The following is a 25440-nucleotide window of genomic DNA, read 5'->3' as shown; positions in this document are numbered from 1 at the left end:
CTTTAACCCCCGCGCAGATTGCCAGTGTGGGATGTTTTATAGGGGGCGGCACGGCGGTCCTCAGTCTGAAGCCTGTGTTCCTCAGTACAGCCGGCCGAATATTAGATAAAGGTAGTATAACGTTTATGTTTCTCAATAACATATTTCTCCTTTAAGTCCAGGAAGAAAGTATTTTTGTGCAAAGTGTTGCAGGGACTGTCCTCCTTTCAATCCTGTTTGCTCCGTACGCCTCAGACGTCCGAGCAGAGGTGGAAGGACATTTGTGAACAGCGTTTGTTGCTCCGTGTGCTACACCCGTATCAACCCTATTCAGGGTGACGGGCGTCTGCCGGAGCCTATTCCAGCTGTCCATCCTGGTTAAAGGCAGCGCTACAACCTGCACAAGCTGCCCGGACCCAAAGCATGCTGGACCAATTTTAATGCTTTTATCCAATTTGAGGAATAACCTAAAAGTTGTTTGGAGGAAGTAATGAGCAAAAGGAGGAAATGTTGTGGAAAACCTGTTCCCGCCTCTGGATTATGTGTCATAACCACCTGGGTGTCTGGGCGGAAACTGAGTGCAATACCATAAAACTTCCCAATTATCTGCCAGATGTTGCAAAATATTTTTTATTTTAAACATCCCAAATAAAGACCGGGTCAAACATTGTTTGGCAAAAAAATATCCTACCTTATGTAAATATAGCCGACCTAAACAAAAACAAATAACCTTGAACCAATTGAAAAGTCCATCCATCCATCCATCGTCCGCCGCTTATCCGTTCCCGGGTCGCGGGGGCAGCAGCCTCAACAGAGATGCCCAGACCAGTGCCCCAGACACTTCCTCCAGCTCTTCCTCCAGCTCTTCCGAGGGGAGTCCGAGGCGTTCCCAGGCCAGCCGAGAGACATAGTCTCTCCAGCGTGTCCTGGGTCTTCCCCGGGGTCTCCTCCCGGAGGGACATGCCTGGAACACCTCCCTAGGCAGGAGGGACATGGCTGGAACACCTCCCTAGGCAGGAGGGACATGGCTGGAACACCTCCCTAGGGAGGAGGGACATGCCTGGAACACCTCCCTAGGGAGGAGGGACATGCCTGGAACACCTCCCTAGGGAGGAGGGACATGCCTGGAACACCTCCCTAGGCAGGAGGGACATGGCTGGAACACCTCCCTAGGGAGGAGGGACATGCCTGGAACACCTCCCTAGGGAGGAGGGACATGCCTGGAACACCTCCCTAGGGAGGAGGGACATGCCTGGAACACCTCCCTAGGGAGGAGGGACATGCCTGGAACACCTCCCTAGGGAGGAGGGACATGCCTGGAACACCTCCCTAGGCAGGAGGGACATGGCTGGAACACCTCCCTAGGGAGGAGGGACATGCCTGGAACACCTCCCTAGGCAGGAGGGACATGGCTGGAACACCTCCCTAGGCAGGAGGGACATGGCTGGAACACCTCCCTAGGGAGGAGGGACATGCCTGGAACACCTCCCTAGGGAGGAGGGACATGCCTGGAACACCTCCCTAGGGAGGAGGGACATGCCTGGAACACCTCCCTAGGCAGGAGGGACATGGCTGGAACACCTCCCTAGGGAGGAGGGACATGCCTGGAACACCTCCCTAGGGAGGAGGGACATGCCTGGAACACCTCCCTAGGGAGGAGGGACATGCCTGGAACACCTCCCTAGGGAGGAGGGACATGCCTGGAACACCTCCCTAGGGAGGAGGGACATGCCTGGAACACCTCCCTAGGCAGGAGGGACATGGCTGGAACACCTCCCTAGGGAGGAGGGACATGCCTGGAACACCTCCCTAGGGAGGAGGGACATGCCTGGAACACCTCCCTAGGGAGGAGGGACATGCCTGGAACACCTCCCTAGGGAGGAGGGACATGCCTGGAACACCTCCCTAGGCAGGAGGGACATGGCTGGAACACCTCCCTAGGGAGGAGGGACATGCCTGGAACACCTCCCTAGGGAGGAGGGACATGCCTGGAACACCTCCCTAGGGAGGAGGGACATGCCTGGAACACCTCCCTAGGGAGGAGGGACATGCCTGGAACATCTCCCTAGGGAGGCGTCCAGGAGGATCTGGTACAGATGCCCAAGCCACCTCAGCTGACTCCTCTCAATGTGAAGGAGCAGCAGCTCGACTCCGAGCTCCTCCCGGGTGACCGAACTCCTCACCCTATCTCTAAGGGAGCGTCCAGCCACCCTGCGGAGGAAACTCATCTCTAAGGGAGCGTCCAGCCACCCTGCGGAGGAAACTCATCTCGGCCGCTTGTATCCGCGATCTTGTCCTTTCGGTCACTACCCAAAGTTCATGACCATAGGTGAGGGTAGGTGCGTAGATTGACCGGTAAATCGAGAGCTTCGCCAATTGAAAAGTTTGACTATTTATTTAATTTTAGAGGGACCTCACTGATGATGCGTTATGAAGTCGACCAGCTCGTGTATCAACGAGAGGGGAGGAAAAAAAGGAGGGGAAAAGAGGTGAGCTCATAGCCTCTAGCTCTTCTCCACCTCTTTTCCCCTCCTTTTTTGCCTCTCTCTTTTCTCTTTGCTTGGATACTTCACGAGCGTTCCGGACACGAGCGTGAGTCGGAAAATCTGGCTGGATCGAAGGCACAAAATAAGATTTGGGTTGAACGGAGACACGCGATTAATAAATGCTGGTTGATTTGAGCGATTTAAGCAAATAAACGCCCGGGCCTTTATTTGGAGTTTTATTGTAAATTATCGTGAATAAAAAGGTGAGAGATGGTCCAATTTCAGTAGATTTCATTTGTATGCCAGCGGGTCAAAACCAGTTTTAGGATGCAGGATGAAGACGAAACACTGAAGTTTCTCATCACAGGTCCTTGCAGATATGTGTGACAACGGAGCCAAAACTCTCGCAACGCAAAACATGAATCTGCTCGAGGCTAAGATTAATATCTCCATCACAGGAGAGAAGTGGGAACAAGGGCTCACAAACTACAATTCTTCATTAGTTTTACATTCTGAAAAGATGCTAAAACCCTAATTTGTGCACACATACCTTAAAGGCACATTTGAAACAAAAACACAACGTGCTAGCTCTTCCCTCCGCCTCTGTTGGATGATGCAGCAAAGGAGTGAATAATGGAGGTCGACACTCGGCCGGTATCGAGACAGGAACGAGAGCAACCGGCCGGGGAGTAGTGGTAGTGCGCCAGTGGAAAAATGGCTGATGAAAAAGGGAGTAAAGTCTGCTCTGTCCCTCCTCTTGAATGGAGGACACAGAAACTCCTCCTGGTAGTCGAACCAGGAACTTTATTGCTGCAGAGTCAGAAAATGTCCTCAAATGCTCTTTTCAAACGTTGGCCTTTCAGCTGCAGCATCCTACATTGTTACAGTTCTTTCACTTTAATTAATTTCATCTCCAAGACGGTAGTAGAGCTTTTTAACTCGAATTTTCAGGACTGTCGGATTTAAGAATTCACTTTGAGTTGATTTGAAGTAAAGTATTTGCCTTAAACGGGACATGAATGCGGTGTTTCTTGGCCTGTCAGCGGTGCAGCTTCCTCGTGCTGTTGTTGGTCCTTATCTGACATCTACTTGTCACCTCAGCAACGGCGAGGAAGGAGGTGACAGCCGGAGAGCGAGCTATCTGGGCTCCTGAGGGAGACGGCGGCGATGGCGGCGGACTGGGGCCGATAGCGGGGGCCGTCTCAGAGGAGACTTACCTGCCGGCTGGACGCCGCGTATCAGACTGTGACAAAGAGGCGATAAAAAGGTGGTGGTGATGAGTCCCTGGCAAAGACAGACAACATCCCGCGGCCCGCCATCTGCTGGGGCTGCTCGGCGTTGGCAGTGATGCCCATAGACACATAAACGTAGATGCCTCACTGAGCGCTGAATCACACGTCAACGCTGCCGCCATCTTGGATGTGGCAACAAGAGGAGCGACAGGAGAAGACGCCTCACTACATTTACTACAATTACATGCAGTCAAAATTCGGGTTATTGCTAATATTCCAGTTACTGAAACATTCGGAATATTCCGTTTACATGGTAATTAATCATTCGGGATATCTGGATCAAACCAGCGACGCGTGGAGAACGTCATGACGCAATTCCCGTCATTTCCGCTTCTTCTTCCTGTATCCAAATTCAAAACAAATCCTGTTTTGCGCGCTTTTTGCTCACCTTCTTGTAAATCTCGCTATCCTTGTACTTTCTACCGTCTACAAATGCAGAAATGTTAATGCAGAATTAATTGCCAATATTCGGGTTTTAAAAGAGTTATTGATTCTCATGGAAATCGGAGTTGTGGCAGGGTGGAGGAGCTGCAGCCACTCAGGCTGACGGGACACAGGTGTGGTCCGTCAGCCTCTCCACCCTGCCAGCCTTATAAGGGAGAGACAGAGAAGCTGCAAGGAGGACTGGGAAGCTGCTGCTGGTCGTGGTGCTTGTGCACGTGTGTCCTGGGTGTGAGGTTCCAGTAAATAAAAGGGTTCTGCACTAAACTCTGTGTCCTCTCTATCCTGTCGGTCGGGCCCCGTAGCACTCGCCGTGCTACAGCAGTCATGCATTTTCTGCATGGAATTGTACCAACTGCCTTATATCAGAAATGAAATCCAGATTGGGTCCAAGGATGTGTTTTTTTCCGGAGGGGCACATTCAAGAAACACAGTTAGGAATTGACGATCAGCATTTTGTGTTGATGTCACAAGTCGTGTCTGTCTTCAAACTGAGGCTGCACCAGTTGCAGAGTGAAAACATGCAGAAAAATCTCTGCAAACATAAATTGCAGTTGCATAGCTGTTTAGATATACGTGTGTGTGTGTGTGTGTGTGTGTGTGTGTGTGTGTGTGTGTGTGTGTGTGTGTGTGTGTGTGTGTGTGTGTGTGTGTGTGTGTGTGTGTGTGTGTGTGTGTTGACAGTGAGAGAGAGAGAGAAAGAGTGTGTAAGCAATTAACTGGATAAATTAACACTGACATTATCAGTGTTTAAAGAAATTAAAAGAACAACAATCAAGTAATAATAGTGATAATAAATCAATGAGATTAGTTAGATTATATACATGAATTACATGGTATGAAAGAGGAAGAATAATACAGAAGCAAGGAGAAAGAAGACTCAGAGACAATAAAAAAGGACGAGCAAAACAAAGACGATAATCATATTTCATAAAATAATGAATAGAAATGTTATCTTTGGTGCTTGTTTGATTTCCAAATACAGGACTGTCTCAGAAAATTAGAATATTGTGATAAAGTCCTTTATTTTCTGTAATGCAAAAATGTCATACATTCTGGATTCATTACAAATCAACTGAAATATTGCATGCCTTTTATTATTTTAATATTGCTGATCATGGCTTACAGTTTAAGAAAACTCAAATATCCTATCTCAAAAAATTAGAATATTCTGGGAATCTTAATCTTAAACTGTAAACCATAATCAGCAATATTAAAATAATAAAAGGCTTGCAATATTTCAGTTGATTTGTAATGAATCCAGAATGTATGACTTTTTTATTTTTTTAATTGCATTACAGAAAATAAAGAACTTTATCACAATATTCTAATTTTTTGAGACAGTCCTGTATATTAGTGTTTGTGTGTGAATGGATCAATGATGGACATTAGCATAAAAAACCTTTTTAAAAACACTTTATGAAGTTCGGTCCATTTTAATGAATTGGTTTACTGGTAAATTTGCCACATCCAATATGGCGGAAGCGGTGACGTATCACAGCGACGGGCCGACCATATGATCAATGAGGCGTTTATGTGTCTATGGTGAGGCCTAGTACTCGAGTTGTAAAAAAGATTCAGGGGGGATGGTGGATTTGATCATATGGGGACAGATAATTTGTGCTGATTACAAATAATATAATATATTACAAATAATAGCAGTGACCAAAAAACCTGCAGAAATACTGCAGGAATGACATAGCAGCAGTTAAATGCAGCCTTCTGTAAGCTTTAAATATCCACTGGGCTTACATCAAATACATCAAAACACAACAATAAAAAAGTTTCTGAACTTTATCAATATGACTCTGTCCTTCACAGGATAAGTAAAATGGATCACTGCAAAAACTCACAATCTTAACAAGAATATTTGTCTTATTTCTAGTTAAAATGTCTCATTTTAGTAAAAAAAATCTCATTACACTTAAAACAAGACTCATCACTGGAAAAAACAACAATTTTCACCTGTTTCAAGTAGATTTTCACTTAAAATAAGTAGAAAAATCTGCCAGTGGAACAAGATTTTTTTGCTTGTAATAAGAAGATAAATCTTGTCCCACTGGCAGATTTTACTACTTATTTAAAGTGAAAATTTACTTGAAACAGGTGAAAATTGTCAAATAAGTTATTTTTCTGGTGATGACTCTAAATGTTGAAATATCAGTAAAACCACATTCATTGATGAAATGACATAAGGGATGGAAAGGAGAGATGGCAGTTTTACAGGGGGGATGATTTGGACTGTTTTTATTTCAGGGGGGGATGCCATCCCCCCTCATCCCCCTTCAACTCCAGTACTGGTGAGGCCGCTCGGTCTCTGACGGGTCGGGGCGTCTGGGTTTACTGATGAAGGCCCAGGAAAAGTGGGACTACTGCGTCGATGCAGCGAGCTCTCTGCTCGGCGCAGCTTTTCCTTCCTTCCACTTAAGTTGCGAGGCTCGTAATCTCGCTCATGGGAACATGCTGTTTGTGCTGTTTGTGTGTCCGCTAGATAACGTTCTGCATTTTTCTCTTCTTATATGGTAATTTTTACTTTTTATTTCTCCACGATGGGTAATAAGGACTTTGTTGCACCAAAACAATTTGCTCACTCGCGTGGTTTAATATCTCGTTATGTGTGTGTGTGGATTCGTCAAGTGTTACAAATCACCACAGAGAAGGCTGAGAGCTGAGTGGGTTCATGTGATGATTGACAGAAGCTCTTTGTGGACCACACACACCGTCGTTTAAAGTGCAGCGAGCAAAGACGAAGCTTTCTTCAAGCTTAAAATCATCAACAACCCCCCCTTCTTCTTCTATTATGTTGATTTTTTTGCATTCATGCAGGTGATTGGCATGATATTTTGATAAGAATGGATGTGAGTCATGTTCAGAGTTTGCCAGAAAGAGGCACGGTGCAAACTGCAGTCCTCAGAGTTTACTCATGTGAACAATAAGGAAATGGCCTCGACGTTGAAACTCTTCAACGATCACCGAGAGGCAGGTTAGAAATCACGGATACCGCGTTACCTGACCGAAGCTGCAGAATCGGAGCGACTGAAATCTGATCGAGTCACCACAAAGGCACGGGGCGATCAATGGAAACACGGTTTCAGCGGGAGCTGGGCTGCTTTTCCACCAACCGGGGAAGGAGTGACGTCACATTTAAAATACCAGCACAGATGAGCAGCAGATGAGACCCACTCCAGCTCTGCCGTTCTTTGACATCATCTTTCCTTTCCTTCCAACGCCCAGACGGGACACATGCACTGCAAAAACTCAAAATCTTAACAAGAATATTTGTCTTATTTCTATTTAAAATTTTTCATTTTTTCGTAAAAAAAATCTCATTACACTTAAAACAAGACTCATCACTGGAAAAAACAACAATTTTCACCTGTTTCAAGTAGATTTTCACTTAAAATAAGTAGAAAAATCTGCCAGTGGAACAAGATTTTTTTGCTTGTAATGAGAAGATAAATCTTGTCCCACTGGCAGATTTTTCTACTTATTTCAAGTGAAAATTTACTTGAAACAGGTGAAAATTGTCCAATAACAAGTTATTTTTCTGGTAATGAGTCTTGTTTTAAGTGTAATGAGATTTTTTGACTAAAAATTAGACATTTTAACTAGAAATAAGACGAATATTCTTGTTAAGATTTTGAGTTTTTGCTGTGACATTTATTTTTTTTATCTTAAAATCTGGCCCACCCGGATATGTTATTATTGAGTAGCCCTGGTTTAAGTACAGCCGAGGAGAAAGATGCATGCACCGGCATGTTCCTGTTACATGTGTGGGCTCCCATTAACATGCATGACAGCAGCTTTGCATGTGTAATGTAGACTGTTTTCCTGCACGCTTGAGCCCACAATCCCACATGCTGCGTGTTTGTTTGCTACCGTGTGTTCAGTCTTTGCACGTGTCTTCCTTCCACCATGGACTCTGTGACCGAGTGTCGTCATCTGCCGGTCCCAGGTACTCGTTCCAGGATGAGGAGGACATGTTCATGGTGGTGGACCTCCTGCTGGGGGGAGACCTGCGCTACCACCTGCAGCAGAACGTGCAGTTCAGCGAGGACGCCGTCAAACTCTACCTGTGTGAGATGACGCTGGCGCTGGACTACCTGCAGAGCCAGCACATCATCCACAGGTACCATTCTTTCTCTCCTCTTAGTCGGGGGCAGTTCGTTGAACGATAGTTTCTCTTGATTAGGTTCATGTTGGTCTGACAGACAATAAAAACTCTGCTTAAGCTTTCCTGCTCCATTTCAAGGGAGGAAAACTTTCCCTGTTTCTTTATGAGCAGTTTCTAGGTTGTTACAGAACTGACTCTAAACCCCCGCAGTCATTTCATAACAGGAAGTAGTAAGCATCAGCTTCTCTTCTTTACACTTTAGCTTGCATATGTTTGTCTACAATAATGTCCAACAGTTTTTAATGACCACACTTATTGAGGTGAATTAGTTTATGCTCACTAACTAATATGTAACCAAGTAAAAATCTCATTAACTGCACATTCCCTCCCGTTCAAAAGAATCTCCACCTACAACCAAACTGTTAGCGGCGGCGAAGCGTGAGAACTTGAGTACCGTATTTTCGCGACCATTCGGCCCGCCGTGTGGAAAGGCGCACCCTCAGTTTTTTGTGTCATTTTTGGATTTAAAACACACACACGGCGCACCGACCGAAAATTTGTGCGCACAATACACACAAATAGAGCGAAAAATAAATAAATTAAAAATAAAGCGTGAGCAAAACTTAGTTTGATTGTACTTTATTTAAGTTATTACATTAAAGCAGCACAACGTAACTTTCAGCTTTTGTTGAGTTTGGCGGCTCCTTTGGACAAAAGCGGTAGTGTTTTACCAGTAGTGTGGCAGGGTTCCTACCATGCTCCTCAAAGTTACATAGTGCCAGTGAAGGTGATACAGACCCCTCAGACCATGACAGAGGTTCATTAAACCTGTTGGAAGTTGATGTACCATCACAATGACTCTGGAAATATTATATTAACGTGGAAAAGTTACGTAGTGTCGCTTTAATCAAACCCATCGAAAAATCTTCATCCTCCGTTTCTGCATTCATCCGAGCCTGATGGCGCTGAGACCGGGAGAACTGATCAGCTGCGACGGGAACGAGCCCGCAGCTCTCTGGCCGTGCTGAGCAGCCGAGTCATTTTCCGTCCCATGCGGCCTCTCTGAAATGATGCCGGCTTTTGCAAAAACCTGAACAACAGTCCAACCCAGCAGACACGTCAGCCCACGCATCTACAATCCTTCAACAGAAAACCGTGGGCTGCCGCTCGGTCGGCGGTTCATCCAGCATTCCGGCCCGCCTCTGCGGCGCAGCTCCTCAGAGGCCGCTCCAGGTATCCTGCCACGGAGCTGCCGGGCAATCACAGGCAATTCACGCGCCCCCCTTCCCCCTTTAACGTTCTCCTGGTGGCCTCAATTACGTTCGCCTTATGGATGCGCGTTAAGTCGACGCAGCCCTACGCCGTAGGCTCTGCGTTGGTGTAACGCAGAACCATAAATCAGCCTTTAAATAATACAATGGGCGCATTGCGTCAATGGGCGCGCGGCACATTTAAAAAAAAAAATAAGACGTTTATATGCGCTTAATGGTCGCAAAAATACGGTAACATCAAAATATCATAACAATAGCAGATGACATTCGTCCATTTTCCTCCGCTTATCCGAGGTCAGGTTATGGGGCGGTCGCCCAAGCAGGGAAGCCCAGACTTCCCTCTCCCAGGCCACTTCATCCAGCTCATCTGGGGGGTTCCCAAGGTGTTCCCAGGCCAGCCGAGAGACATAGTCCCTCCAGCGCATCCCGGGTCTTCTCCAGGGTCTCCGACCGGTTGGACATGACCAGTAAAAGCTCACTAGGGAGGCGTCTGGGAAACATCCTCACCAGATGCCTGAGCCTCCTCATCTGGCTCGTCTCAATGCGGCGGAGCGGCGGCTCTAATCTGAATCCCCTTCCGCATGATCAAGCTTTTTACATGGGGAGGAAGCTCATTTCTGCTGTTTGTATCCACGATCTTTCGGTGGGAACATAGACCAACTGAATGGAGAGCTTCACCTTTCGGCAAGGCGCCTTCTTCACTACGATCGTGACAGAGTCCGCCAATCTACCTGTCGATCTGCTGCATCATTCTTCCCTCACTCGTGAACCTGTGATACTTGAGCTCCTCTCATTGGCGTAGTGTCTGATCCCCGACCCGGCGAGAGCGCTTCACCCATGGCCTGGGATTTAGAGGTGCTGATTCTCATCCCAGACGCTTCACATTCGGCTGGGAACCGCTCCAGCAAGAGTTGGCGGTCTTGGTCTGATGAAGTCGATAGCACCACGTCATCTGCAAAGAGCAGAAACCCAATTCCTAGGCCACCAAAACCGGAACCCCTCTGTTCTTTGGCTGCACCGGGAGTAACGGGAAACTGGTCCAACTTCCAGTCTACAATGTGGAGCAAGCTCTGACACCAGATAGAAGGACCGGACAGCCCGTACAAGGGATTCCAGCGTCCCATATTCCTGGAGAACCTCCCACAGAGCACATATACAAACGAATCCAGCAAAAAACGGAAGTTGAGCGGCCGCCATTACTGCGGCGGTGGCTCCCTGCCAGACTCTCTTAATGTATTTGTATTTCAGCGCTTTTGAATGAAAGGGTCCCCAAAAGTGGAGTGCTTTAAGTTTAAAATGTCTCGGAATTCGGGGAGGACTTGTGCCGTTCTTGGCTGTTCAAACAGCAGTGGAAAATTACAAATCTGGAAAAAAACGTTATGCAAAACACACAGTCCATTACCAAACGAGGACTGTCCTTGTGCCAGACCGTACGGATTACACCGATTTCCTGGGCGTGACGAGGACCAAGGTGTTCGCCAAAGGTGGATACAAAACATCCACAGAAAGGACTTTGTCCCAAATAAAAACAGTACAGTAAGTATTTACAAATTGTCATTCTCTCCATGTCAAGATGACTAGCATTCAGGTTAGCATAGCCCAACAGCTAACTTTAACCGTTACTCGCTAGCCATGTAACGCTAATCCTGTGCAACTCAGAAATCAGTTTCCGAGCCGGTGTTCACGACTTTCAGTCCAAGTTTGTCACAGTGCATGGAACATACTGATGCCTGCCACAGACGGGTGTCTTAATATCAATATATGAACCCCACACCTTATGTTACAGTTAAAATAGTCTAACATTAATGTTAGAGCGCTTAGTTTAACATTAGCCATGGGGCGCCGGTGTTTACAGACCAGCCTCACTTGAATGAAAGTGAGAATGACAAAGTGTAAGAACTACGTGTTTCACAAAACACTGATGTAAAAGTGTTAAATATGATTAAAAGTTAAGAGTAATCGTTCACTAAGTAAGTCGCCATAACGTTACTGCTGTCATGTCAGGCGTGTTTATGTAAGTGCAGTCAGGCTTGGACGACTAGATTGCACTTTTCCTTGTCTGAAGTTGCTCTCATGTTCGGAGTAGAACGGGATGCAGCATCACTCACTGTACAGTGTATTGGGTGCTTGTGCGAAATAAACTACATAGGAATAAATACTCGTAAAAAATTGACACCTGTCACCGCAGGAATGGCGCCGCCGCAAGATGGCGGCACACATAAACCGGTCGCCGGATTCGTGTATATGTAAACTGGTTGGGCAACATCCCACGCCCCCTCTACGACCCTGCAGATGCGGGAAGCGAAGACAAACTAACTCACAAAATTGCTGTTTCCTCAATAAAGTAAATCCACCTTCACCGCTGCAAGAGATCGATATAGTGTATTAGTATACCAACGTAATCAATACAACAACACATAACAGATGTTTGCTGCTGCAGGCTTTTTCCAAACAGTACAACACAAACGAGCTGTGGGGCTTATGTTACTTAAAACTGCAGTAAAAGCAGTAAATACACTGCAGTGAGAAGAAGAGTAGAAATTATTATTAGTGAGTTTTATCACCGGAGAGAAAACCCTCATCACGTTTTATGATGGAAGCACGTAGCTACAACCACAAAGTGACATTCTAACTGGATTAAAAGCAGTTTTTCAGGCTACAGCCACCTTTACTGTCGTATCGTCGGCCCCCCAGTAGTTCAGTATCACGGCGTCCTCCAGGTCCCCGAAGACGCTTCGTCATGTTCGACTTTAACTGTCCTTCCTTTGCTTTTCTCTAAAACTTATTGTGCAGACTGAGTGCGAACATTAAAAACTAAGAGCATCTTTTTAACATTTTACGGGTCATGACCTAGTTTAGAAGTGATTCATTATTTATGGAAATCTGAATTTTGTTTCAGGATTTTATTTTCACGTCGGCCCCGAAGCCTCAGACTCGGTCTTTACTTCAGATGGAAAACAAATCCTTTCATTATCGGTGTTGCAAGTGGTCGTCAGTGTGTGTGTGTGTGTGTGTGTGTGTGTGTGTGTGTGCGTGTGTGTGTGTGTGTGTGTGTGTGTGTGTGTGTGTGTGTGTGTGTGTGGCCCACGGCTCCAGATTTTGTGCCACAGATGGCTGGAAAAGAATATTTGAACAGTGTTCAAAACCTTATCTGAGCTACATTTCTTTCTTTAAACAATGGTGTGTTTGTGTGCTTGTTGTTGCCTCTGTGCGCATGTGCAAATCCTATAAAAATGTAAATCAGTACATTTCAAAGGCGTAAGACTTGGTCATGCCTCAGCTTAACGCTCTGTGCAGAGATGGTAACATGATAACATGCTGACCGTGGTAACAGTGCAGCAAGCTGCTCTTTAGGGGGGTAGATTTGTTGGAATATCCTTCCTTCCTGGGAAGTCTGTTGAGATTTTTTCCCCCGCTTAGATTGATGAACTCAAGATTACTTGGAAATGGCCCTGCTGCTATTCTCGCATTGATGTGCAGCAACTATCATGTCTCTAAGACCATTGCTTATGTTTTTCCCTCCTGGCATTGTGTGTGTGCTCCAGTCGGCAACCCAAAATGTTGAAAGAGCCATATTGGACCAAAAACACAAAAAACAAATATGTCTGGAGCCGCAAAAAATGAAAAGTCTTGTATCAGCCTTAGAAGGAAGACAACACATGCTGCATGTTTCTATATTCGTTATAACTGGGGGAAGAATTTTTTTTTTTATTATGCACTTCGAGAAAAAAGTCGAAATGTCGAGAAAAAAGTCGAAATGTCGAGAAAAAAGTTGAAATGTCAAGATTAAAGTTGAAGTACAATCTTGAGAAAAAAGTCGAAATGTCGAGAAAAAAGTCAAAATTTCGAGAAAAAAGTCTAAATGTTGAGAAAAAAGTCGAAATGCCGAGGAAAAAGTCAAAATTTCATGAAAAAAGTCGAAATGTAAAGAAAAAGTCGAAATGTTGAGAAAAAAGTCAAAATTTCGAGAAAAAAGTCTAAATGTTGAGAAAAAAAATCGAAATGTTAAGATTAAAAAGGAAAGGAAAAAGGAAGAAAAAAAGAGGAAAAAAGGAAAAAAGAAGAAAAAAGAAAAAAAGGAAAAAAAGAAGAAAAAAAAGAAAAGAGAAAAAAAGAGAAAAAAAGGAAAAAAGAAAAAAAAAGAAGAAAGAAAGGAAAAAAAAAGGTCAAACATTTTTGAAAAAGCTCCAGGAGCCACTAGGGCGGCGCTAAAGAGCTGCATGCGGCTCTAGAGCCGCGGGTTGCCGATCCCTGGCCTAAAACATCTGCATTTGTAGAGGTCTGCACAAATCATTCATCAAGGGTTTAGGATTAGCAGCTTTTACCATCTGAAATCCTACTGAAGCAGGAACGGGGTACTTAGCGTTGCCCACATGATTTTTTATTTTAGTTTTTTTGCATTGGCTACATTTTTAATTAGAAAAAAATAAAATAAATAATAGTAATATTATTATTATTATTATTAGTATTACTATTACATTATTATAATGTTATTATATTAGTATTTTGTGCAGTTCTGTACAATGTTAGACTTGAAAGATGGTGCATGCTCCAACTGCATTATCAAAATTAAGGATCCCAGACAGAAAGGTCTAATCACTGCTCTCTTGTTGCTGAGGCTCGTCGTGCTCTCACCACTACTTTTATTTCTATTTTCACTTTTGCATTTCACGGGGTTTGAATCCAGATATATATATAAGACGACGGAAATAAACCCCCGGGATTGATCTCCACATTATGTTGCGGCTCACGAGCCGGTTCACGCATGATTGAACGCAGCCTCACCGGGGCTATTTTTAGGTTCCAATGCAGGGGTGGATGCTGTATGCAATATACACACCAGCGTGTCTGCCAGCAAGCACACAGCTGGAAACGGTGAGTGACACTCCACCGTCTGACTCACTGGTCCTGTGTCTCCCATTTCACTTGGTTTTTCCTTAAATCACAGCTAAATACATCGTCCACATACCTGCTACACTGAACATGCACTTGGGTTTTCATTACCAAGAATATACAGCATTTGTGTGTGTGTGTGTGTGTGTTTGCAAAAACATACTAAAATCCTCTCATCATCGCAGGGAAAGAATAAATAAATAAAAGGATGGATGCTAATGTAGCAGGACTGGATCTGATTTGCATCTCTACCTGACAGGTAGTTTTGAAAAACCTCCTGAACGTGCAGAAAATACGAAGTGCGATGGGAAGTGTGTGACAGATGCTTGGGTTAGAAATGTGACCGATCTGCTCAAACATCAGTACCACCCCCCAATCATTTCAGCAGGGCTCAGGGAAATCATCCGTCGTCCTTTTCTGCCCGTCACACAGACTCTCCGTAGTAATTACATGCTTACGAGGCAGGTGGAGGTGGAGCTGCCACCAGTTGCCAGGTTGCATGAGCGAATCCAATCAGCTCAGGAGCCAAAATACTCCAAAAACTGGCATTGCTCTGTATTTGAGACAACGCCTAAAAGGGTTGCTCAGGTGGCTTGATGCCTTTTAAAGGTATAGTCTGTAATCGTATTCAAAAACATTTATTGTTATACTGGGTGAAATGGTCCTTCCATCCTGAGAGTAGCCAGTGAATAATGTGTTCAGAAAAAGGAAAGAAAGAAATCCGACCTCTCTGACCGCTTCTGCGGTCCGAATGGCACGGATTGGTCAGAGGACCAGAGGATTAGCAGGGGGGAAAGAACCAATAAGATGCCTTCATTTTAAGCCCCGCCCACACCTCCCTCTGTCCCATGCGCGCACTCTGCTTCCAGCCCCTGTGTCCACTACCCACGGGTCCTCCTGGGCTCAGAGTGTCCCAGTGTAACCCCCCCCACCCGTACCTCCGCCGAGACACAACTTTTGCGGTATGCCTTCATTGTTGTGTCTAAAAATGATGCGCAGTGCCCATCCAATCAGAAACAGTACAGATATTCTGTGATATTTTTTTATATTTATAAAAAAATTAAATTATAAAAAAATAAAGGATCCCCATAACTTTGATTGGGTGTGCAGGACGCACGTTTGGGTGGGCACAGCCCCCCCCTGCCCCAAAACCGGCCACGCTTACAGGTGAATGAGACATGGGGTAGTTTTGTTGAAAATGTGCTGTCCAAAATGTCCTGGAAAACTCGACTCCTGCAAAAGCGTGTTCCCCAAAGTTTGTGGGGGCGTGGCTTTGGACGGAGCGCTGACGGGAGGGGGAGGAGGTGGGCGGGCTTAGAGGAGGTGCCACTTTCAAATCTTGCTAGCGCTCCAACATCAAGGACTATACCTTTAAAGGGGACCTATTATGAAAAACACGTTTTTTCTTGTTTTAACATATTTAAAGTGGTCTCCCCTCACCCTGCCAACACAGAAAAGATGATACCCCATGAAAATCTGCAAGGTCTGCTCCCCCCCACCTTACAGAGTCCCCCAGTGTCACGTGGTTTCTGTGAGCCGTTTGGATTTGTGCATTTTCTTTACGTCACCAAAATGCAAACCACGCCCTCGGTGTCCTCCGCTGCTGAAACCACGCCCACAACCAACTCTCTCCGCTGCTGGAGCGGTCCTTCCTTCAGCCAGACGGACACGGCGCCGCGGCAGAGCGGATCCGGGTTAAATCATCCAGGTTCCCGGGTGGTTTGGGAGCTGGGTCCTCGGGGGTCTGTCCCAGGTCGGACCAGCTTCACCCTCCGAGATTTTCAGCCAAATCTGTCGGTTTGATCCCCGGTAACGGGCGATGCGCCACGGATGCGCTCCGGAGCCGATCTGTGCGCCGCCGTGGGGTTGCAGCGCCCGTCGCGCAGCATCCGCCGGGCAGATCCGGCTGAAATTGCGCTGGTCGGTCCCCGGGAGTCCCTGCTACCAGTCCAGGCGGGTTCCTGCGGTCCCGGCCGGTCGGAACCGGTCAGATTCCCCGGTTAAAGCTGCGGTGATGCGCGCTGCTCCAGCCAACTTCCTGGTTCCCAAAGCGCGGTCCGTCCGACTAAATTGTCCAGGTTGCCAGCCGCTTTGGGAGCAGGGATTTCTGGAGTCTGTCCCAGGCTGGACCAGCTTCACCCTCCGAGATTTTCAGAGAAATCTGTCGGTTTGATCCCCGGTAACGGGCGATGCGCCCCGGAGACGATCTGTGCGCCTAGCGCCCGGCGTGGCTCCGGGGTAGCGTTCAGCATCCGCCGGGCAGATCAAGCTGAAATAGTGCATAAATGTTATTTATATACAACTCATATTTTATTTTTTTAACAATAAAGTTGCCATTTGTGAAAATTCAGTGTTGTATTTATTTACAGGCTCGGGCTGCTCTGGCGGAGCAGGTTTATGCTCCTCCCCTGCTACACGTCATTCAGGGAGCCAATCAGCACAGAGCTTCATTATCATACCCCCCCCTTCCCTAAAAATGAGGCGCAGAAAAAGAGGTTAGAAGCGGTAAAACTAGTGACAGGGCCCACAGGCTGGATTTCTGATTTATGTAGAAAAAACAAGCTTTAGATTGTTTTTAAGACATTCAAGGCCTGTTTAAAATATACATTAAATGCCATAATAGGTCACCTTTAAACCAAACCGTGACAAGTAGATACTTTTTCTGTTACTACTCTGCCGAGGTTCTAAGTGGGCTGAGTCGGGCTTTATCTGACGTCATCACACTACTGTACAGGCCACCGATTGGTCAGGCGATTGGCCAATCAGATGTCTGACTCAGGATGTGACATAATTTCAAGAGCGACTCACAGCTTGAAGCCTTTTCTCCCTCCATTGTTTTAAATTATATTGAATACAAGCCACAGAGCAAGTATCAGATATATCAACTCATCCATGTTCTCTGTCTTTGGCGTCTTACTTCTTCGTTTGTGTCGCACAATCGAGTTCGTCACAGCAGCTTTGGTCCAACCCCGCCTACTTTGGATGGAAAAGAAACGAGGGCAAGGCAAGTCGAGTCAGGCTGAGTAGTTACTTGTGGAAAAGCGCCATAAGTTCATCCCTCGGCCGGAAGTGCACCTGACCCCCAACGTCGTCTGCTCACACAGGCTGTCAGTCCATATCCATGTAGTTGTTCACTGGCGACCAGCTTGTTGTCATGAACTGTGCTGCTTTATGATGCCATCAAATCCACGAGAGCGACCTGGAGAGGCCGTGTTATCGGTCAGGCTGCACTCTGGAGACGAGATTTTGAAGGCTTGAGGTGGAGGTGGAGATACTGATCATTAATGAGCTGCTGCGTTTGTCGCTTTTAGAATTTACCTAAGTCTCGCACATATTTTGAACACTGAGTCATGCAAAGTAAGTTTGCACTTAGATAATAAGACTGACAGTAAATGAATGAAGATGTTTGGCATCATTTTGCTGACGCAGACGTCTGCCCGGAGCCTTGACCCCCACTCTTTGCGACTCCTTGGCACAGCTCTACTGTGTTTGTTTTACCTTGTAAGTTTAAAAAAAAAAACACCCTACAATTATTTTGTTACAGCAGCGGAAGGAGGAATGGTCTCTGGTCTCCTAGCAACAGTCAGCTGTCGCCGTGCCCGTGAGGAAGTAAAATTAGTCCTGAGAGAGTCTCTTCTCCTCCTCTGTTGTCTTCTCCGCGGGTCGCTCGATGCTCTTCACATGTTCAAAGCTCCACTTGTTCGATCAGCTGGCGCTGAAAGAACGGCGTCTCCGTTCTTGTGCAGAGTGAATCAGAGCGGAGGTAAATATTGGGGGACGGTTCTCGCTGTAATATCCTGCGAAGGCATCAAGGAGATCAGAGACTTCTGCCGACACACACCAGACACGTTGCACCAACATGTAATTCTCACTTGGATCAGCCGACAAACACCTCTTGCAGACTCTCTCATCTACACACGCTGCGCTTTTAAACTTTTACAGATCGCCAAACGCTGTGACAACTTGAAACAGTTTGGAGAACAATTGGTCAACACCTTCAGTACGGAGACTTCTACCAACAGCAGGAGAAAACAAACCTTTTCTGTCTACTAACCGGCTTTTTTGGGGCAACTAAGTAGCTGCTGAATACTTTGAATTCCCCTTGGGATTAATAAACAATCTTTGACTAAAACTAGACTAAAATGGACAATTCTGACTAAAATAAGACTAAAATGTTCAGACTTTTAGTTGACTGAAACTTGACACGACTAAAAGGAGAATGAACGTGACTAAAACTGATAAAAACTAAAATGATAGCTGGACCCAAAGACTAAAACTAAAACTTTATTCTTAGCACTTTATTACTCAGCACTTTAGTACACCAGCATTTTAATTTTAATTTTAAATCTAATTTTAATTCTAAGTGATCTGTTTTTTTATTGGATCCGTTTTTTATCTTTTGTGTTGAATGCATGCATGAAAAAATGCACTGATGCTGCTGCTGATGTACCACCTTAATTTCCTGCAAAGGATTAATAAAGTTTCTATCTATCTATCTATCTATCTATCTATCTATCTATCTATCTATCTATCTATCTATCTATCTATCTATCTATCTATCTATCTATCTATCTATCTATCTATCTATCTATCTATCTATCTATCTATCTATCTATCTATCTATCTATCTATCTATCTATCTATCTATCTATCTATCTATCTGAAAGAAAAGGTGTTTTGTTGCTCTAGGGCGCCCCCTGCAGGTCTGATCTGGTCCTACATGTGTCATCAACACAACTCAAAGTTCAGTTGCATCCACAGATACTTGTTGCATAGCTGACAAAGGCAGCGAAACCCACTGGAGACTTCACTTCAGTCAGAGAAGAAGAAGAAGCTTGAGAAATCCCAGCTTCCACTGCAGCACCACAGTTAGCTTTTATCGAGCGTTGCTTCGTCTAGGCTTGCCACCCGTCCCTTGAAATACGGAATTGTTACGTAATTGGGAATTAAAAGTTGCGTTCCGTATTGAACCAATACTAAAACTTAATTCGTAGTAAACTTCAACTAAAGGTGAAACACATATTATTTCCCACTACATTCAAAGTGAGATATTTCAAGCCTTTATTTGTTATAATTTGGTGATTATGGCTCACAGTTTATGAAAACCCCAAATAAAAAATCTCCAAAAATGTGAATATATTATGAAATCAATAAACAATTCAATCATCAAATTTATAACAAATAAAGGCTTAAAATATCTTGCTTTGCATGTAATGAGACTAGGTAATATATGAGTTTCACCTTTTAAGTTGAATATAAATTAACTTTTACACCATATTCTAGTTGAATTATTGAAATAAGTTAACTTTTACACCATATTCTAGTTGAATTATTGAAATAAGTTAAATTTTACACCATATTCTAGTTGAATTATTGAAATAAATTAACTTCTACACCATATTCTAGTTGAATTATTGAAATAAGTTAACTTTTACACCATATTCTAGTTGAATTATTGAAATAAGTTAAATTTTACACCATATTCTAGTTGAATTATTGAAATAAATTAACTTTTACACCATATTCTTCACATGTAGGCTATATTATACATCTGGGCTGATGTGGACGTACGTAGCATAGGAGGATATTTCAGTTGCTAGTAAGGTTGTCTGTCTGTACAGTCATGCAAGTTCAATGCTATAAAAGCACTTTAAACTTTAAATCAAACCATTTTGTTTTTGATATAAAATAAATACATTTCTATGTATTTTAGAAGTTTTGGGGATGTCCCTTTTTTTGGCACCTGCACTGCTGAAATCGGGGCGTCCCTTATTTCTATTTCTGAAAGGTGGAAATGCTAGCTTTGTCTGACAATGGTTTGCCACACTTCTGTCAAAGTACACAAAAGCGCCGTCCATAACTCAAAACCCAGCAGCCATTGATCAAATATCAAGCAAACACCTGTGGACACTTTGGCGTCTGTCAGCCATTAGCATCCGTTAGCGCTGGCGATGCTAAGCTGGTTAAATTTACTTTTCAAAACTTGGAACCACATGACACAAACTAACTTTTTCTAAAAACCTCACATATATCAAATAAACCCGTGTATGCTTCCAGGGGGTGTTTTTTTTAAGGAGATTCGATTCTCCTGTTTATCGCAGAAGTGTGATGCAAACGCTTTTTACACATTTCTCTGGCAGCGCTGGACGTGACGTAGCCGGTCGATCTGAAGTCATCGACATTGAGTTTCCAGAGGTTTTTGGCCTCATGTGCCGACATATTCTGACTGTTTCGTCCACCACCTTTTAAATAAAGCACAAGTCTCATATAAGATGATTTAGGCTTCTATACGGAGCAGCTGAGGACCGCGTAACCTCCGCCATAACCCGACCTGCACCCCCTAATAATGCTCCCATCCTTGTTTCAGGAAACCAAAGTGCTGCCACTTTAAAAGATACTTCACCAAATCTCTTTCTCTTAGCCAAGAAATAAATCTCATGTGATAGAATCTGTAATCCGGGGAGGGACCCGGGTGGACCGTGGACTATCCATGATTGATTACAGCCTTACCGTCCAGGACTTCCTCCGGTTATTAGATGTCACAGCGAGCAACACGCACCAACAATAAGACATCAGCTACTAGTCATGCGTTTGTATCTTCTAGACTAGATTACTGTAATGTGTTATTAGCAGGATGTCCAAGTAATTTGCTGAATAGGCTCCAGCTGATCCAGAATGCAGCAGCCCAAGTGCTGACAGGAATCAGCAGGAGAGACCACGTCTCTCCAGTGTTGGCGTCGCTCCATTGGCTACCCGTAAAATTCTGAATCCAATTTAAAATTGTATTACTTGCATATAAAGCCCAAAACGGCTTAGCTGCACATTATTTGCAAGCCCTGATAGTGCCTTATGTTCCTGGCAGAGCTCTCCGTTCCCTTGAGGGCAGGTTTACTCGTAGTTCCTAGAGTATCCAAATGTAGATTTGGAGGGCGGGCGTTCTGCTATCAGGCACCATTACTATGGAACCAACTTCCAATCTGGGTTAAGGAGGCTGACACCACCTCCACCTTTAAAACTAAACTTAAAACCTTTCTGTTTAGTAAAGCCTATAGTTAGTGTTTAGTAAACCTCTAGCTGGTGTTGGTAAATCTCTAGGTAGTGTAAACTCTAGTGTGTTAGAGTCAGTAGTCATAGTTGCAGCTATAGAACAAGACTATCTTAGTTAGTCTCAAATATAGCTTTGCGGTAGATATGCTGCTATAGGCCTATGCTGCAGGGGGGCACCGACATGATCCGCTGGGCGGTGCCTCTCACCCTTCTTCTCCTCTCCTCATCCCTTCCTCTCTTCTCCATTTCCATTTTTATTTATTATAAGAATCTCATAGCTATCATTTTTGTCCATCGCTCCTGTAGTTTCTTGTGCTTGCCCCCTTCTCTTTTTTCCCTTTTGTACATGGTGCTGCATCCTCTGCCGGTGGCGAAGAGCATCTCTGAATGCACAACACCAGATCCTGCAGCGTGGGAGTGAGAGGGGCAGGGTAACGGCCCGGGCAGGCGGGGGAGAGATTTGTCCGTCAAGACTCCTCTCCCTGGCCCTGCCCCTTCTCAACCTTTCCCCAACCCTGAACCAACGTGGGACTTGCTGATTGGGCCGGAGCTTCGGGAGCTGCGTGCTGGCCTGTGGTCCCCACCCCTGGTCATCCCGTTGCTGCTTCCACCTGCCTGCTGTGCTGTTGCCGTCCCCGACCCCCAGTCTGGCCCTCGGCAGGAGGGTCCCCCCTTATGAGCCTGGTCCTGCTCAAGGTTTCTTCCCTCCTAAAGGGGAGTTTTTCCTTGTCACTGTTTGGCTTAAGGAGTTTTTACCTGCCATTGTTCATGTAATAATTGCTCGGGGGTCATGTTCTGGGTATGGGTCTCTGGAAAGCGTCTGGAGACAACTTTTGTTGTATTAGACGCTATACAAATAAAATTGAATTGAATTGAATAGTCCAACAAGAGGAACGTGAGTTCAGTGTTGGTCTTTGATCCCGCTTAACTTCATGGCTCTTGCCAAACATTCAGGAGCGACTTCGGGCTTTACCCATATCTGGCGCTTTGCTCTTTGCTCCTTTCTTTCTCACTGGCTTTCCTCGACCTACCACCTCTGATTTTGTCTTATCTGCTTGGATGAATCTACTGGTTAAGAATTGGTACTTGGGTTAGGGTTATATATTTATATAGGGTTATATCACTTGTTCATGACCATGCAAATGTGTTTCGGTTGTTTACGTGCCTTGTTGTCTTGTTTTTGTTTTCTATAACATGTTTTCTTGTCTCTTGTAGAGATGTCAAGCCAGACAACATCCTCTTAGATGAACAAGGTAAGAAGATGAATCGTTTGCTTCAGTGCGGGTGGTCAGCAGACGTAGATAAAAGGAAATGAGTAATTAATGGCACACAGCGTCTGTTTTATCTGTTTCATCTGAACTGAATGAGGCGGACGGTGATTGTCTGGGCCGTCTGCATAAAGACCATGTCTGACTTCCACTAGAAATGCAGCTCCTCGCTGTCTGAGGACGAAAATACAACATTATCTGGTCCTAACTGGTAAATAAAACCTCAGACGGACCGTGATGCGTGCAGTATCCCCCTGTATTGTTTGTGTTGTTTGTTCACAAGAAACAAACATAAGAAACAACAGAAGCTTCAGTCACCGGCTGGCTTTGTAGAACCAGCCCAGAGTCTGAGATGTGGCTCCATGGTTTATTACCCAGTTTGAGCTGAACTTGCTGACGTCCACCCCCCCTGGGAACACCTTTCCTAGTGCAGAATAGACTTCCAATTGTTTGGAAATGTTTTTTCATCCTTCTCAGATCGATGGGCAGCAATGACTCAACTCAACTCAACTCAATCCTTGTTTATAGTTTAAAACAACCGAAGTGCTGTACAGTTAAAAACTGCTGAATAAAAAGTAATACAGTACAGGACTGTCTCAGAAAAATTAAAATATTGTGATTTTCTGTAATGCAATTACAAAAACAAAAATGTCATACATTCTGGATTCATTACAAATAAACTGAAATATTGCAAGCCTTTTATTATTTTAATATTGCTGATCATGGTTTACAGCTTAAGAAAACTCAAATGTCCTATCTCAAATAATTTGAATATTCTGGGAATCTCAATCTTAAACTGTAAGCCATAATCAGCAATATTAAAATAATAAAAGGCTTGAAATATTTCAGTTGATTTGTAATGAATCCAGAATGTATGACATTTTTTTTTAAATTGCATTACAGAAAATAAAGAACTTTATCACAATATTCTAATTTTCTGAGACAGTCCTGTACAGTTAAAAACTGCTGAATAAAATGCATACAGTATATTACAAAGATAAAATAAAGAGAATAAGATGAGTACAAAATACAAGAATACAAATAAATAAAAAAGAAGAGTAAAATAATAAAAATTTGAATATGTTTGAAATAAAATGTTTCCAAAATCCACTAAAACTAATAAAAAGCAGGTAGAAAAGGTGCTGATTTAAAAACCTCAAGTGATCGTGCAGATCGGACATGAAATGTCAGGTTATTCCAGAGTCTGCAGTAATCCAGTCTGGTGCTAATAAAAGCAGGGATTACAGTCTCCAAGTGTCTCCAAAAGTCCTTTTACTTTTGATAAAATCCTTAAATAATAAAAACTGTTTTTTTACAACTGAGCTGACTCAGCGATCAAATATCGTCATCAAATATCCCCCAAGATTCTTTACAGAAGACTTAATATTGGGTGTAAGGGGACTCAAGTCTGCTGGAGCACATCCAAACATTATGATTTCAGTCTTATTTTCATTTAGATACAGAAAGTTTGAGGTCTATAACCAGTACTCGAGTTGTAAAAAAAAAACCAGGGGGGATGGTGGATTTTATCATATGGGGACAGATAATTTGTGCTGATTACAAATAATATAATATATTACAAATAATAGCACTGACCAAAACACCTGCAGAAATTCCTTCCTTCTTTTCCCCCTTCTTTTATCCCTTCCTTCCTTCTTTCCTTCCTTCCTTCTTTTATCCCTTCCTTCCTTCTTTTATCCCTTCCTTCCTTCTTTCCTTCCTTCCTTCTTTCCTTCCTTCCTTCTTTTCACCCTTCCTTCCTTCTTTTATCCCTTCCTTCCTTCTTTTTTCCCTTCCTTCCTTCTTTTTTCCCTCCCTTCCTTATTATTTCCCTTCCTTCCTTTTTTTCTCCCTCCCCTCCTTCCTTCTTTCCTTCCTTCCTTCTTTTTTCCCTTCCTTCCTTCTTTTTTCCCTTCCTTCCTTCTTTTATCCCTTCCTTCCTTCTTTTTTCCCTTCCTTCCTTCTTTTCTTCCTTCCTTCTTTTCTCCCTTCATTTCTTCTTTTATCCCTTCCTTCCTTCTTTTTTCCCTTCCTTCCTTCTTTTTTCCCTTCCTTCCTTCTTTTTTCCCTTCCTTCCTTATTATTTCCCCTCCTTCCTTCTTTTCTTCCTTCCTTCCTTCTTTTTTCCCTTCCTTCCTTATTATTTCCCCTCCTTCCTTCTTTTCTTCCTTCCTTCCTTCTTTTTTCCCTTCCTTCCTTCTTTTATCCCTTCCTTCCTTCTTTTCTTCCCTTCCTCCTTCCTTGACCCAAAGACAGCACAAGGGTTAAAGAGGTGAAAATTGTCAAATAAGTTATTTTTCTGGTGATGACTCTAAATGTTGAAATAGCAGTAAAACCACATTCATTGATGAAATGACATAAGGGATGGAAAGGAGGGATGGCAGTTTTACAGGGGGGATGATTTGGACCGTTTTTATTTCAGGGGGGGATGCCATCTCATCTCGACTGTCTATAACTGCTTCTCTTCTGATCACGCTGATGTCACTGTGTTAACACAATGCCATCATGTCACGTATCCCGTTATCTTGACTATATGCTTCATGAATTTCTCAAAGTGAATGAAATATTTGAACAAAGACGTCATCGGCTGACGTGGAGACGAGTCCACTCGAGGATGTGACGAGGCCTCCGATCACCAGGATCAATACG

The 25440-nt window shown here is 44.2% G+C and overlaps 1 protein-coding gene across 1 annotated transcript in view; it reads left to right on the top strand.

The window, feature by feature from the left end:
* LOC133463632 (serine/threonine-protein kinase 32C-like) overlaps window positions 1-25440 on the top strand; it is a 209542-nt gene that overhangs the window by 143837 nt on the left and 40265 nt on the right. The window contains 2 exon segments of the mRNA XM_061745276.1: window positions 8154-8327; window positions 22739-22776. Coding sequence (XP_061601260.1) covers window positions 8154-8327; window positions 22739-22776 — 212 coding nt within the window.

This window comes from Cololabis saira, chromosome 17 (genome assembly GCF_033807715.1).
Source record: "Cololabis saira isolate AMF1-May2022 chromosome 17, fColSai1.1, whole genome shotgun sequence".
Taxonomy (NCBI): Eukaryota; Metazoa; Chordata; class Actinopteri; order Beloniformes; family Belonidae; genus Cololabis; species Cololabis saira.
Note: the sequence above shows the minus strand (reverse complement) of the source record. Positions and strands in the feature narration are given on the sequence as shown.